The 13,190-nt window shown below is 39.6% G+C and overlaps 2 protein-coding genes across 2 annotated transcripts; both read right to left on the bottom strand.

Annotated features, from left to right (window-relative positions):
* Window positions 1-722: 722 nt before the first annotated feature.
* vat1l (vesicle amine transport 1-like) lies at window positions 723-10,384 on the bottom strand. Its single transcript, XM_037481975.2, has 9 exons — window positions 9,781-10,384; window positions 9,253-9,382; window positions 8,837-9,052; window positions 8,352-8,494; window positions 6,794-6,897; window positions 5,851-5,906; window positions 5,516-5,710; window positions 2,126-2,209; window positions 723-1,414 (listed from the first exon to the last, which is right to left on the bottom strand). The coding sequence occupies exons 1-9, from the start codon at window positions 9,993-9,995 to the stop codon at window positions 1,316-1,318; spliced, it is 1,242 nt and encodes a 413-aa protein (XP_037337872.1). The 5' UTR covers window positions 9,996-10,384; the 3' UTR covers window positions 723-1,315.
* A 125-nt stretch (window positions 10,385-10,509) lies between these two features.
* Window positions 10,510-11,860, bottom strand: bola3 (bolA family member 3). Its single transcript, XM_037482000.2, has 4 exons — window positions 11,673-11,860; window positions 11,432-11,555; window positions 11,193-11,281; window positions 10,510-10,997 (listed from the first exon to the last, which is right to left on the bottom strand). The coding sequence occupies exons 1-4, from the start codon at window positions 11,739-11,741 to the stop codon at window positions 10,932-10,934; spliced, it is 348 nt and encodes a 115-aa protein (XP_037337897.1). The 5' UTR covers window positions 11,742-11,860; the 3' UTR covers window positions 10,510-10,931.
* Between the last annotated feature and the right edge of the window lie 1,330 nt (window positions 11,861-13,190).

Raw genomic sequence — 13,190 nt, forward strand, 5'->3', positions numbered from 1 at the left:
AGTGTTGGTAATGGGGATACAAAGTGTAGAATTTCTTAAAATGGCACGGTTGTGACTTGTTTGACAAAATACCTTTTGACACATACGCTGGATTTAAGATATTAATTAAAGTAAAGTAATAAACAATTCAGAAGACAGGCCAATATGAAGCACACTGAATAAGAGAATAGTAAAAACAATAGTGTGTTTGTACCTAAAATAATTCATTTGAATATGTGTATGATTTGGAGTAAAGCAGAAGTCGTCCCCTTCCTTGACAAACCAACACATTGTGAAAAATACTTATGGAGTCGTATGGCACTTTTGTTGTGAGGCACCAGTAAACAATGATCAGACAAGCACATTAGTGACTAACTAATTCACTGATTTATACCGTTTTCTTGTATTTACATACAGTATATTTCCTTCCCCTAAATGTACCACTGTATGCTTTCATATACAATGTATTTTACTCAAAGTTGTGAATATACAGTGAAGAGGGAAACAGCAACCTACCATGTAAAAAAGTATCTGGTGGCACCGCAGATTCAGTTAATAGATCAAATATCTCCTTTTGTATTCCAGTTGAAAATATCTATGTTGTTGGTTTGTTCGATACAAACTTTGGACAAATAGAGCATTTTAAGTACCACACGCTGCTGTGTAGCTTGAAGGCACTGGTCATTCCATGTAACACAAGGTTGGGCCTTAAGATTTAGATATAATGTAAATATCTACACACAGACTTCTCTACCTCTTATGACTTGCACATTACTGTTGTAACATTAAAAGGTAACTCACTCTCTTGGTAGAAAGCATCAAAACTTTGGAGTTGTCATTTTCTCAAACTTCGTTTGCTTTTATTTTACACCTGTCATCACTGAGGAGCGGTGAGAATCAAGTTTTAGGACATTTGAAGCTTGTTATAGTATGTGATCTTTGTTTGCATTATTAAATTAGTTTCTAAAGTGATAATAGCTACTCAGCAGGTTTTAATGCTCATTCAGTCAATACATGGTTGTTATATGCAATTAAATGTGAAATAGACACAATTACACTGTGGGCTAGAATCACATGACTTCATAACACCATAAATAATAAAATACTATATTGACAATTGAACTTGCACCTGTTTGCCTGGGTGACAAATATGCTGTTTGTTTTGGTTCTTGACCAATAAACTGACAAACAATAGGTAAAAGACAAGATGCAAACATAAACTGTACATACATCCATTCATGCATACATGAAAACATGCATACAGCCCATGCATACACACACGTGCTGTTGTGTTCCTCTGGTGAATGTGTGCAGCCTCTGCTGTCTCTAAACCTTCTCAGTGGATGAAGGGCATTCGCTCCTTGCTGTCGTTATCTCCCTCTGGCTCCTCTTCTTCCTCTCCTGCCTCACTGGTCTCTGTGCTGTCGCTGGCCATCTAGTGGTGAAATGATATTCAGCTGTCATGAACTGTAGGCTGAGCTGCCGATACAGAGGAGCAGTCGGATTTGACAAGAAGATGATTAGGCCATTTTTTAAATATTTCCTGTAATGCCAGTGAGCAGCTGTAGACAGAGACTATGCTTTCAATACGAACATGGCTCAACATCTAATAGCGTTTCTCGGTTGGATGTGAATATCACCATGGAAACGAGTGCTATAAAACAGGAGAGAGCCCTACTAACTGCTTTCTTGTGAGGCTTAATGGGCTTAAAATGTGTTGTAGACATCATTAACAACAAATATGTAACAGTGTTTCAGCAAGCAAATTAGCTGTGTAGTAAATTAAACAGATGGATCAGTAAATCCAATACTACGGGGTTTTCTGAGGATAAGGCTTTACTTAAGATGTTCTTAAAAATGTTTATAATTGGGAACTCGTGTTTTCTTGTATCTTCTATAAGTTATTTAACTTCCTCAAAATGGTTCTGTTATATGCATCATCTTGTTTTTGCCCAATTATTGTCATCTTACCCTCTTCCTGTAAGTTGTGTATTATCAACCATCAATTCCACATAATACATTATATAACTTTCAAGTTATATTGAACATTCAAAACTGCATTCAAATCTTATTCCTATCTATTAATGTTTCCTTATAACATCCTCCTGCAATTAATACAATAATACTTAAGCCTTAACAATGTTACCAGAGGGGTGGGAGACTTCTCAAAATCCAGAATGAGTTTCCCTATGTTGCCTCTGTCATGGATTCTCTGCATGGCCTCTTTTACCTGAAAATAAAAATAAAACAAAACAATAACTAGATTTCAACAAGCAGAACTAGAGACAAGCAACAACACACATACATGATATTGAAATATTGATCAATACCAAATATTGATTTCATTTGATCACACTGAATATAGAAAATTGATTCTTTTAGATTTTCGAAAAAGGTTCTTCAGGTTCTTGTTTTTAAACAGTATTAGGCGGGTACATTTATGTCCAAGTCAAGCGCCCAGTGCAACAAAGACACAATTTGAATAGTTGACATTTTGTTTGCATCCATTTCCTGGTCATTACCGACACAACACAACTTCCTCAGAGCAGCCATAATTTAAACTTTAAGTTTAAGCTCCCTTTTTTAGCCATAATACAACAAACAAAACCAAATGAAGCAGACTCATCCTGCTGGGCTACGTTGATATCGCACTGAACAATTTTCTGCTTGTAGAATTACTCCTAGAAGGTTGATATGAGCACACAAGTACAAAGCTTCATGACTGCAGGGACAATGTATGCTCCATTGCTATTGGATACTCGATTAACTAGCTAAAGGGCACACAAATAATAAATGATGTCTCATACAATGTTGAAGATGTTTAAAGCAAAAAGTTATTTGTTTTATTTTTTATCTTGAAGGAGGTTACACCAAGATAATAAAGTCCTAATCTGAAATATAATATTCCTGTAGTGTCCTCTATGAAGACATTTATTTTTGTTTACTTTATTAAGTATGAAAAAGTATGAAAAGAAGTTATACAAATTATCATATGGATGATTTATTGAATATGTAAACCCATTTTGTTCAAATTATACTACTACTGCTAGTCGAACAGAGTTGAGCAAGACCATATGTCAATCAACTTCCTGATTTTAACTAAACAACACTTAAATCAGTGCAGAGCACCCCATTAATGATCAAATCATAGTGTAATCAACATAGTTTGCATAAGCAGGAAAATAATGAACTTATTGAACTTACATATTGCATTTACTACAACACTCTCTTAACTATTTCCAACAACAAACAAACACAGCTGCAGATCAAAACCTGTGCACCATGAAACACTCATGCTCCTCAATAAAGCTTGTCTGACTCACTTGCTGCAGAGATAAACAATCGCATACCACAAAAGATTACTCAGGATGCCATATCTTGCTTTCTCATTACACTGAATGTGCCTCTTTGTCTGGACGCCATTGTGTCACAAACATTTGTTTGCTAAAAGAAAAAGGCAAATCAAGCCAAACCAAAAATAGGTCAGCACCGAGGGAGTGAGATTCACTTGCATTGTAGGTGTAATGGGGCTTAAAACAATATCTGCATGAAACTGCATGTAAGCTTGATCATATTTTTGGAAAATTCTAAACAGCATTAACCTGTTTGTTTTTTTTCTGACTAAAACTGCTAGTGGTCCAGTTAATTGGTTTTGGTCACACAATCTCCAAATTTTCATTTTAGAAAAAAAAGGTTGCCATGGTTAACGTGTAAACTAACGCCCCCCTGAACTCTCCGTCCAGGCATATGATCAACAGAGCGGGCTGTGGCCCTGACACTACATCCCACGCCAGCCTCCCCTCAAAAGACATTCTTCATGGCCAACGGTTCCAGTGAAAGAACCAACCATCTGCCAACATTTAATGACGAGCTGTACCGGTGCAGTTTTCCATGACCAAGTGATTTCATCAACCGGTCATCTCTCTGACTGCAGCTACAAAGTTCGGAATGACTTGTTATCAGCTTCTTGCGTGGGTTACCTGTACTGCCTCAACTTCTACCTGCAATCTTGAAGGTTTTTTGTGTTGGGAATAAATTCCTAACTTTAAATGAGGGTCAGTAAGGATGTGTTTGCTGCATTCTTTTTACATACATTCATTGGGCCAATCGCTTTAAGGTAAAACTTTTGCCATCGCTTTAGTTCTAATGAGACCAAATGGAGAAAAACCTCATTAACACAGTGGCTCTTATCTTTTCCACTCATTGCAGATATTATCAAAATATAGCACATATAAAACACTAAGCAAGCATGTTTTGTTACATGTGCTTTTCCTACTTTGGCAGTCAACCTTTCTGCTGTAAAATGTGTCTATAGTATATTTTCATGTAGAGTGATTTTTAATGTTGGGTGCTAAAGACACCACACACCCACACAGGTGTGTTCACTTACTCCATCTAATTAAGCTTCTGCTTAGGTTGCAGTTGCACAAAGCTCTGCCAGAATACGATTTGTGATGTCAGCACACTTCAAGAACCAATATGAGGAAAAATGAAGTTGCAGCCCCTCCCACGGCAGGTGCAACTAATCAATGCGCAGTCCCAACAATGCTACACTAGGGCTTTTGCTCTTTTTTACTAAATTTGAATTTTTATGAGGAAGAATGTAATATTCGAACTGCAATTACCTGTTTACATGCAGAGATGCTCTTACCAGGCAAATAAGTAAAGGCATTTGTGGCTTTAAAATGGCCAGTACCTGACATGTCTGTGTTTCTGATTTAACCAAAAGAGGAATGTCCAGAAATATACTAAATTAGCAAGAAATGTTGACATTTAGATGTTTCTACCATCCTCTTGTGTCCAGACTACAAGCCCTGCGGGTAAAGAGTCTTTCTTTATGCAACAGAGATGTGAAGGTAATGGCCCACTAAAGGGTGTTGTAAACATAATAAACCAGTAATGGCCCTTTCAGACACAACACAACAACGGCAGCGATATGGTTGAGCGGTGGGCGCAGTGTGGTGGGACAAGTGCAGCTCAAACCGTGTTGTGTCTGAAAGGACCATGAGTGATGGTCATAGTGCTTCAACACTGAATAAAAAACAACGGACACAAAAATACTCAGGACTGCAACAGTTATGCGTAGTGTCCTGAGCCAAAATCAGAAAACTAAACCATTACACGTTTCACTACTACTGGCTGAAGTCTGTGTGAAAGGTAGCTATTGCAATTATAATACCTTTGTGAAGGACTGTACAAAGATCTCCTAGAAAGAGAAGAACCACTGCTACAATGAGCATGTAGAAAGTAAAATGTTTGATGTACATTATGCTTGTGCTGGTGTGAAATAACTGTGCAACGGGATAATAAAACCTACCCACCATCTGTGGAATAACGTCCAAGAACAGATGACAACGTCCCACAGAAAGCAGCATTAACAAAAATTGTATGCTGTCCAAGATGTTAGCATGAAATTCTCACTGAAATCGTAAACCATTAATCTCTGTTTATATAACTACCGTAATTAGCTCACTTTTAGTTGGATAATCATTGACTTCTTTGCTTTCTTAAACCTTGTGATCCGTCCGTGTCTTACCTCCTCCAGGGCCCATAGGGAGTCCACAACCGGCTTGATCTTCTTTTGGTCATAGAGACACAAGAGTTTGTCCATCACAGATTTCACAAGACTGCATTTCCCATGTTTGAAGAGAAGATTAAGGAGGGAGAATCCTGCTATGACCTTGTTCTCCTCGTATAGTTTTATAGGGTTCACCTTCTCCACCTGCCACCACTGGTGAACAAGAAGAAAAACACAGAGAGACGCGTTTATTCGCAACGACTCATTTGTGTGTTTGAAATGAAATTATGAAATGTTCACAGGGTAGTATTGTTTCCCTCCAATGTTGATAATAGACTGCATCTCTGACTCACAGATTTTGCAAAGCTGAAGAAACTCTTTGTTTCCCCAGTTACCATGTTTGACGCGCCTGAAAAAACAAAAATAAAAGGCTTGATGTGCAAAATGCTGGGAAGAAGTGACTTGTCAATAACAGGCAGACTTGCAAAAATGGTGAAGTTGGGGGAGGAATATTTGGCACCTTTAGACCCTTGGATCTGTGAAGCATGGCTTTGCACATAATTAGCACAACTAAAACTAATGAATTAATCAATTAATTCATCCCCCTCTAATGCTGCTACTTGATTCATGAGGCTCAGCATAAAAAAGTATTTAACACATGTCAGATAAGCATGGTGGCTGTGAATAAATACATTTCATTTCTAGTCTATGAATGGAGTATGTTTAATTCACATGAGTCTCGCTAACTCACACTCGACCTCGGCTGGCTGCCAACACAATACATTAAGGCAAGACTTGTCTTTAATTTAATAGTGTTATAATATGGGAGTTATTCCTGTTTCTTTGTAGAGAATTTGGATTAGAAGACTATTACCACCAACATAACAGTATGTTAGAAGCACAGATTGTAGCAGATTGTAAGCTTAGCAAACAGAAAGACAACGCTGGCTTCACCCTCCCCCATAAAAATGTTTATGCACCAGACAATTTATTGTCCTGGAGCAGCAACTTCCTGAAGTCTTATTGTCACCGGGCTTACTGTTTCCCTTATTATTTATGCTAAGCGATGCTATTGGTCACTTGGCTTAAGTTTCCTATTTGATGATCTGACAGTGTTTCCGTATAAACCTTGGCAAGAGAGAGCATAAGTGTTTTGGCAAAATGTTTAACTATTTATTTACTGCTGATATCGACTTAAAGCAAATCCACTACAATTTGACTACACACAAAAACAATGCAAAGTGAGTTATTTCCACTAGGAAAGTACTAATTAGAAAACATAAGTCGTGTTCCCACCGTAGAGTATGTAGGTTCCCAAAGGCCTCAGCAGAGTCAGGCCTTTCCCTGTGTTGTCCCCACACAGACAGTCCAACACAATGTCTACTCCCTCTGGAGAAATCCTAAAACATCAGGAACAAAGTGAAATTGAAGTTGATCAAAAAACGATTGACATCATTTAATTGACTCATTAAAAGAATATAATTTGCAGCTTTTCTTTATAATAATAGAGGGCGTACCCTTGGGTTGTGGAGAGTTTCATCACTATCCTCTCACATTCAAACTTGATGATTAATCAATAAGTTGCAGCCATTAAATGTTTTCAGAATTCTTTTTGGACTATTGACTAATCGGTTGATCAACCAACCATTTCAGCTTTTTGGTGAGATTAAGTGCATCAGAGGTCAACGTATTGCCTTACCTTGTTCAGGACACTTAATGTAAACGTGAAAGAATGAATTCTATACTCTGGTGCAGCTGCAGTCTCATCCAATCATGGATTTGGAAGTTATGAGCATTGATTCTCTGGGGTATTACTCTGAAACAAAGTTGCAGCCAAAGCCACAGTTTTTACTTTTGACTACACTTAAAAAAACTCCCCTTTTAAGGAACTTGTTTTGCTTTATCCACATCACTGCTCATCAGCAAACTGCCCATAACAACAAGGTTTAATGCTCGCAAACAGAATCAATCAGGCAACAAAAGTTGGCCATAATGAGACCCATTCAAGTCACGGATATGACTGAATGGCATGTCCGAATCAAGGCAACTGCCTTGTGCCTTGTGGTCCCGGACACCTGCTTGCCTGCACTGCTCGGAAGTCTTGTGATTCTCATGGTTGGTGCTTTCTGTAAAAAGACTCATTTAATTGTGCTTTGCTCTTGATCCTGAGAAGAATGTGTGGGCCAGAAAGATGAAAGGCATATTAATCCGCTACCACTGATGTGATGTAGGCAGAAAACATGAAACAATGAGTGCTCATGTAAAAAAAATCTGAATTTTTTTTAAAACTTAAAAGATATAATCATACCTGTCTCATGTGTGGTGCATGTATCCTGATGTAATTACTCAACGGCATACAGCAACTTGGAGTTATCTAAATCTTTAAAATGTTCAAAAAAAAATTATAATAGTACTAGACACGTCAAATCTCAGGCAGTGTTTTCTTTGTAGTGCATACTGGCTAACGGCGTGCTGCCCACTGAATGGAATGTGTCGGGCATCAATGCTCAGCCTTAATTGGCTCAGTTGTTCCACATTGCCGGAGCAGACCTGCGCCCTACACAATGCTGCTGCTCTCTCAGATGAGCCTTGAGTTGCCATGGGGACCAAGGCCACACAAGACCAAATAAGGCAACAGGTAACATCTGCCTCCTTGCACAACCATCTGCACTCAGTGAGTCCCACGTCATCACAACAGTGCTCATAAAATGCAACAGCGACCACGCCTGATAATGCTGTAAGGGCAATTTTCCAAGAAGAAATTATTGTTGGGGAAATACATCATGAGGAACTGAAAATAGATTACTCCCCCACAAATCCAATTTGAAATAAGAAACAAACTTGTCATGCTTACTTTTTCACCTCTTGTATGTAATCAACGTTTCTGTCAAAGAGGTGAGTCACAGAGTCTCTGATGGCTGCATGTTTGAGACATGAGGCGATCCCGAACACGGTCACATTAGGCACAGTTGAGCACAGCTGAGCCACTGCTTGACCCTGAAAATAACAAACGTTTGCAACAATGTTCCAAAGTCGGACAATATTAATAATATAATCAAGATCACACAAAGACAAAACTTTGCACACCATGAAGCCATAATCCAAAAATTATAGAAACTGACATATTGTGTTTTAGAATATCTTCATTGTACAAATGAAATTTAAATTAAAAATGTTTTTGTTATTCCAAAACTTAAATTATTCAAAATGTTTTTTAAGAAGTTCAAATAATAATTTTAGCAGAGCAGTTTCTAAGCATTAACAGGGAAAGAACAAGATGTTTCCGTTCCAGTTACAATGAGGGTGGGCGTGTAATAGTCATAAAATAAATGGACTTACTACACCACCTCCTGCTGACTGTACCAGCACTGACATCCCCTCCCGCAGATTAGCAACCTCAAAGAGCATCATATAGGCGGCCACAAAGTTCAGGGAGAATGCAGCAGCCTCAGCAAAAGTCATTTCCTCTGGCATCTTGTAGACAAAATCCACCTGCGTGCAAACAATCTCTGCCCAGGCATTGTAATTGACAAAAGCCATAACTCGGTCGCCTATCTGAAAGAAACATGTTAGAGTAGCTGGATGACAGACAGACACGACTGTGAAACGAGCATGTGGCACTAAGTTGTTTTATTATACACAGATATATCATTATTGGGCGTATAGCACGTGTATATATTTATTTGGTTGCATAGAATCTGGCACATTCATTGATGCATGCCAGCATGATAGTTACAATTCTTAATGATACTTACCTCAAATCCTGTTGTGTTTTCACCAACTGACTCTACTATTCCACAGCATTCAAATCCAGGGACAAGGGGGGTTTTGGGGGGGTTATCGATTGTCCCCTGACGTACCATCAGATCCAGGAAATTCAAGCCACTGCAACACAGGATTAACGGGATTTTAGTTTGATGACATTAAATCCTTCGGATTGGAAATCTCAATGGAAGCCATGCATCTGCATTGTCTTGGTACAATAATACAAATACTTCAAACGAGTTGTTATATTATCAGTATCAGCGTTAAGTCACTCTACATGGTATTGTTCTTTTGCAGGAATGAGTAAATGCAGCTAGTATTATCAATGATGATTTTAAAATGACTAAATCTGCCTCAAAAAAGCTGCCTTAGCAACAGTTTAATGTTTGGTTGGTTTGAGTGAGCTCAGGCCAGCAAACCTGCAAAAGAAAAGACCTGTGGCTTCAAGCGGTGGGGGTTGGAGCGCATCACAATCCACAAGTTCGTGTGAAATGTATGTAAGTGATGTGTATATTTACCATGCTTTGACGCGTATCTTCACTTCGCCATCCTGAGGCTCGGGCATTGCCTTCTTGGTCACCCTGAGTTTGTTTAGACCTCCAAAACCTGCCAGTACGACCGCTCGCATTTCTTTAGCATCGCCCGACGTTTGCACGTTTTCTGGTTCTTTCGTGGCAATCCGGTCCATCATGTACTGCGTCTCCTCCGTCATGCCTGCTCTTTCTTTCGCCATGTCGTAGACCCGCTGCCCTGCCTTCTGAGGCTCCTTTTCGGGGTTCAGAGGGACGTGGTGTGCAGCGCGTGAACGGACAGGCGCTGTATGGATGGCAATCCACGGCGCAGCCTGAGATCTCACCGTGTACACGTGTACGCACGCGGAAAAGTTCTCAACAGTCTTTATTTGCAGTCAAGTTGGAGAGGGGCTGAATTAATGCAACTTACGTTTGCTATTTCACGAATCAGAAATGTGATTCATCCTGTAATGTTATTACCTTTGAATGCGGGGCTAAAGTGGAAAGGGCACCATCTGCTGGTAAAGCGTGTGCATAACTTTATCTCATACACCCATGATGCGTGGATGGAAATCCCTTCAACAAGTGTGGTGCCTTCAGGCACGCTCGGGAAATGTGGGGTGAACATCTAGCCAAATTTAAGTTTCTTAAATAGTCATGGTTGTTACTTTAAGTTTCTTTATGAAGATAAGTTGGCAAGTGTTATGTGAATGACCAAAGAAAACAAACTACTCATGGCTCTTACACAATTTATGTTACATTGAAAAATACTTCTCCAGAAAAAAAGAGTGTGATCATTCTCCAACATTCAGGACAATGATATTTACTTTTTCCTTGAATGCTTATTGTTACACTCATGTTATCAACCCTGAGAAAAAAAACAGTTTGAAGAAACATACATGACATTTCTTCCCTCTCCCATGTCATTTTGTGCGTATTGTAGCGTTGGCCTGCTTAATGTACTAGTAGATGATATCTCACAATTAAAAACAATAAGATAACTGAAACCATACATTTCATTCTTTACCACTGTTAATGTATAACTGCCATAAACAATGCAACAATGTTCCTCTGCCACTGAAATATTACTAACTACAGTTTATAGAACGTATGATAGATACATAAAGATGTGGGTCAACAGTGGAAGGACATTCTCTCTAATGTTTTGGAACATCAGTAAATATTCGCAGCCCGTGCATTCCTTGAATCTCCTCCTTGAGTGCCTGAGAAAGACAAAACACAACAACTAATGAATAACATCCAACTGGTTACACATCTGAAAGTGTTTAAGAAAAATCTATTAAAAACCTCACAATGACGACAAACAGATGTGGTCCATAGCCATCAACAGTAAAAAATGTCACACATAGTTGTCACACTGCTAAAGGCAATATGCTGAGTATATTTCTATTACTTACTTGATTAACTAATTGGTGCTGTTGGATGGTCCTTTTTCCTTTGAACTCATTGGACTCTATATGGATCTCATACATTGCTCCACAACCACCTTAACAAAGCACAGAATCAGTGTACAGTATGTTGTCACCATCTGTTTTCTACACAACAAGAACAGGACTACGTGATATATACCATGACGTCATTTTACATGTGTTCAACATTTGGCAGCCAGTCACCTGATCCCACCTGTGTCTATTACCTGATATATCCACGACTTTAAGGGATGTGGCTGAAGGGAACTTCTCCTTCAGCACGTTCGAGATGCGTGCCTCTCCGTCCGTTTGTGAGGACAGCCATCTCTGGACATGGCCGGACACAACGACCTGAGGAGGCAGAGAGGTCGATGAGCTGCGTCAAGTTTAGCAAACCGCTGCTAGCATAACAAATCGAGGCTGTGGGGGGATGCAGCGCGAGCCACGAGTGTTTAAAATAAGGTTTACTTTGCGACTGCGATGAACCCGGAGAGCAGAGACCGTGGTGCCGGTTAAGATCCACTTACAAGCCAACATTGTGAAAATGCTGGGTCTGTTTACTGACGGGACATGTATTAAAACCTAAAAAGGTTGTTCAACAAGTCACCTCCCTCGCTATCGTCGTCTCGGTTATATGACGTCACACATCCGGGTACTTGGCGAGTTGCTGTCAACTGCATTAGCATAAGTAATGCGTCAAAACCACTGAGAAGAGGACATACACTGTATAACTAAAAGGAGTGATTTGTCTTTTGGCTAGATAACTGAATTCTAAGCATAGCAGTTCTAATTGCAGAATGATGTTACTGTGAATTATGAATCCCTACGATGTAATTTCCTAATATTTAATATTTCTTCATTGAGCCCAGACTCACTGGTAATCACCGACAAGAGAGAATACAAAATACACAGAACAACTCATTTAACTATAACTATAAGCTAATCGATTTAAAAAAAATAAATCAGATGAAAAGTAGAACTAATAAAATGAATGATGGCTCTGTGGTATCATGTATCCCACGGCAGTGAGACAGCATGTGCAATAACAGGACAATGTAACTGAAGCCGCTGAAGGTTATTCAACCATCAAAATTGCATTGTTTACACTTGGGCTTTTCCTGCTCTAACATGTCAAATTGTATTTGGTAAATAAAAAGCCTGACCGGAACCCGACTAAAAATGAAAAGCAGTGTTATTTTGTCACAACTTTTTTTCTGTCTGCCAGTCAAATAACTGCTCTCCATGCAAAGTAAAAGCTAAAGGCACCTTTTAGTACACCCTTATAAATCAGTCCGACCAACAGCAGAGACGGTTGAAGCCTCCGGCTCCTATTAAAGTTCAGGTTGACAGTTTTGTGTCTGAATGAGAAGCTTATCTCACTCTGCAGGTTGTGGAGCCCTACATTAATGGAGGCAAAGGAGTAATCACTGACTGTTGACAGTGGACTTTGGTCCCTTTTCACTACAGGCCCAAGCTTTGTTTGTACACAAGAATTATGGGCTCGATACAAATCTGGACCGCCATCAAGGAAGCGACGCTAATGCCCGAAATCATCCCCAAGTGCTGACTAGTGTCAGATGGAATGACGTCATTCCCCTTTAAAGACAACCCGTTACCAGAGAGTCTGAACAGTTGCAGAGATCGAAGGAACCATGTTCCACACACTGACTTTGATGGTTCTTTTCCTCACTTGTTCTGCACAGGAGGATGCAGAAGCTCTATCCTGCCCAGAATACCAGGAGAGTTTTGACGGCTCTTGCTACGAGTTTGTGAGCCTGCAGCGATCCTTCCTCGGTGCCCAGGGTTGGTGTGAACAAGGTGGAGGACACCTAGCCTTCATCCTGAATGATGAAACACAGCAGTTCCTCCAAAAGCATCTGGACCCAGAGAAAGACTGGTGGCTCGGGCTGGCACCTGCAGCTCCAAACCTCACACTTGACTCCGCTGATACCGAAGGTGAGAGGGCACGAGGGTGGGATTCAAATG

The sequence above is a fragment of the Pungitius pungitius genome, chromosome 4 (assembly GCF_949316345.1).
Source record: "Pungitius pungitius chromosome 4, fPunPun2.1, whole genome shotgun sequence".
Taxonomy (NCBI): domain Eukaryota; kingdom Metazoa; phylum Chordata; class Actinopteri; order Perciformes; family Gasterosteidae; genus Pungitius; species Pungitius pungitius.